Genomic DNA, 2,387 nt, shown 5'->3' with positions numbered 1-2,387 from the left:
TTGTTCAGAATGTTTTAAAATGTTATTTTCACTTTGATGTTTGTGTTTGAATGTGTAAATACATCTGGAAATAGTTAGATTTAATATATTTTAATTTCCAGGGTGTTATGTGACAAACGAAACATTTTTACGGGGTATGATGATTTTCTACAGGCATTGTATATTCAGATATTTTGATTTTAAACATGCATTCTTTTATATTGAAAGCTTTGCCTGTCCTGAACCCTTATGTTCCATCTACATATTTGATTGAAATAAGCTTCAAACAACAAATGTCCATTTTGATGCAGGCCTGTGCCGGGAACCATGAGCAGCCGTGCCTCAGCACCTTGAACGCAGCAACAAACTGTTACCAGACAGCTCAACTGTCACTTTGACTTTGTGTCAGTGTCTGAATCTTCAAACGCCTGGATTTCAAACAGTGATAGGGCTGCAACCAATCAGACTGCCATTGTTGGTCTCCTACAAGGAGGCTGGGATATGTTGTAAAGTCAGCCAGTCTGGCAGTCATACTATGAAGGTTGCTCCAGGTGTTTAATTCTGTACATAATGATTGAATGACTGGGGAGCAAGGTAATCTGATATTTAAGCAAGGCTGCATCAATCAAGCCCCGTAAAGAGTAAAGGGGTGCCGCCCCGCAAGCAAAACAAGACTTAGTGACCTGTTTGTGTGTGTAGGAGATGAGTCCAACAGAGTTTGATCTGCATAGATCTCTGGTGCTAAGCACCATGCTGTGTTGTACCCAGCATGAAGGCGAAAAAACACACATCTGAAAGCCATAAAAGGCAGAGGGTAGAAGAGTCAACATACCACCACTTCAAGACCTTCCATCAGCCTGGGCTGAATCGGACAGAGGAACGGAACTGTCCACACATGTGCTTTAAAAATGTGCAAGAGGACTACAGAAAGAGACCTTGAAATATGCAAAACCGTGCTGAAGAAACACAATCATACTGCAGGTTGTATTGCGTAATCATCAGAAGGGGTAGTAAAAAGAAAAAAGAAAAAAATCTTGTTTAAGTCTTTAGCTTGAATAAAAAGCGGTTCTTAAAAATCAGAAGTAACCATCTCAAACTATTAGAAAATAAATATATTTTTTGGGCAAGTAATCCAGCTTAATTTACCAACAATCACTCATTTTAAAACCTAAGATTATGGGAAAGTCTAAAACCCACCTGTGGCATTATGTTATATCTAGAATGGGTTCACACGCCATACCCTTTGATAAGGCTGTTGTTTATCACATCTTTATTGACTAGTAAATTATTGCCAGTTGACCATAGATAGATAGTAGCTTTTATCTCTTGGGTGGAAATGAAACATTGTCAAGGGAAACCAGCATGCTCAGTATCAAGAAGTCAAAGTACAATAGGTGGCAAAGCTGATGAGAGTTGACGCCATAGTAACTAATGTCTGCCAGCAGCCAGTCATCAGCTACAGACTGGTTTGCAAGAATGAATTAGCTCTGAGACACAGGCTTATGCTGCCACCATGTGGTCATTGATGGTATCGTGTAACTACATGTGCAAATCTGACAGACAAAACATGAGGGACCTGGAAATCTTTGACATTTTAGAATTGCTTCAACCACAAGAAAAATAAAATAAAGCTAGAAACGCTCAACAAGACAACAACACTTCAACTCAGATTGGAAAAAAACAAACATCAGACGTCATTTAACTCCACAGCAAAATAACAGTTGGCTGAGAACAGGTTATTTCATGTTTGCAAGAACACGCAACTGTTTGTTGATGGGGCGATTTCAACAAGCAACGCAGTGTAGTGTGCCTTGTGTTTTGCAACCTGCAAACATGCTCTGTCTGATCACAGCCTAAAAGATGATGTCTGTCACCTCAGCATCTTTGAGACCAGACGGTGATTAAAGCTGGCTTTAGTGCCCTCTCTTCTTATTACGGAACGCTGCTGCCAATATAGAGATGCACTTTTTACTGATTGTCATTTTCTGGTACCTACCCAGTGTGGTCCCATCCTCTCCCATGATGATCCTCATAGAGGTGATTATCTGCTGGGCCACCGGGGGGGACATTGAGGTGGCATACAGGGCACTGTGTGAGTGGCGCCGCAGGTAGTCGATCAGCTCCTGACACAGAAATTACAATACAATATAGAATGAGTCCATTTTATTTTCCAACAACAACAACAACTGGCACACAATACGTTTAGTCAAAATTATTATTTAGTGTTTTTGTCACATTAAAAGACAATGCTGTGAACAGCCAAAATTGTGTTTTGTAATAGCAGAAGGATAGATATCAGATATGAGATATTTAAGCAAAACACAAGTTTTATTTTCAAAACATATCACTATATATAACCTTTGAACAGAAATATTTGACGGGCCTTGGTTTTGGGACACATTCTTAAT

At 39.6% G+C, this 2,387-nt stretch overlaps 1 protein-coding gene across 1 annotated transcript in view; it reads right to left on the bottom strand.

The window, feature by feature from the left end:
* sptlc2b (serine palmitoyltransferase, long chain base subunit 2b) overlaps positions 1–2,387 on the bottom strand; it is a 48,957-nt gene that overhangs the window by 5,683 nt on the left and 40,887 nt on the right. The window contains exon 9 of the mRNA XM_032543392.1: positions 1,976–2,102. Coding sequence (XP_032399283.1) covers positions 1,976–2,102 — 127 coding nt within the window. The remainder of the gene's footprint in view (positions 1–1,975; positions 2,103–2,387) is intronic.

Source organism: Etheostoma spectabile, chromosome 18 (genome assembly GCF_008692095.1).
Source record: "Etheostoma spectabile isolate EspeVRDwgs_2016 chromosome 18, UIUC_Espe_1.0, whole genome shotgun sequence".
NCBI lineage: Eukaryota > Metazoa > Chordata > Actinopteri > Perciformes > Percidae > Etheostoma > Etheostoma spectabile.
Note: the sequence above shows the minus strand (reverse complement) of the source record. Positions and strands in the feature narration are given on the sequence as shown.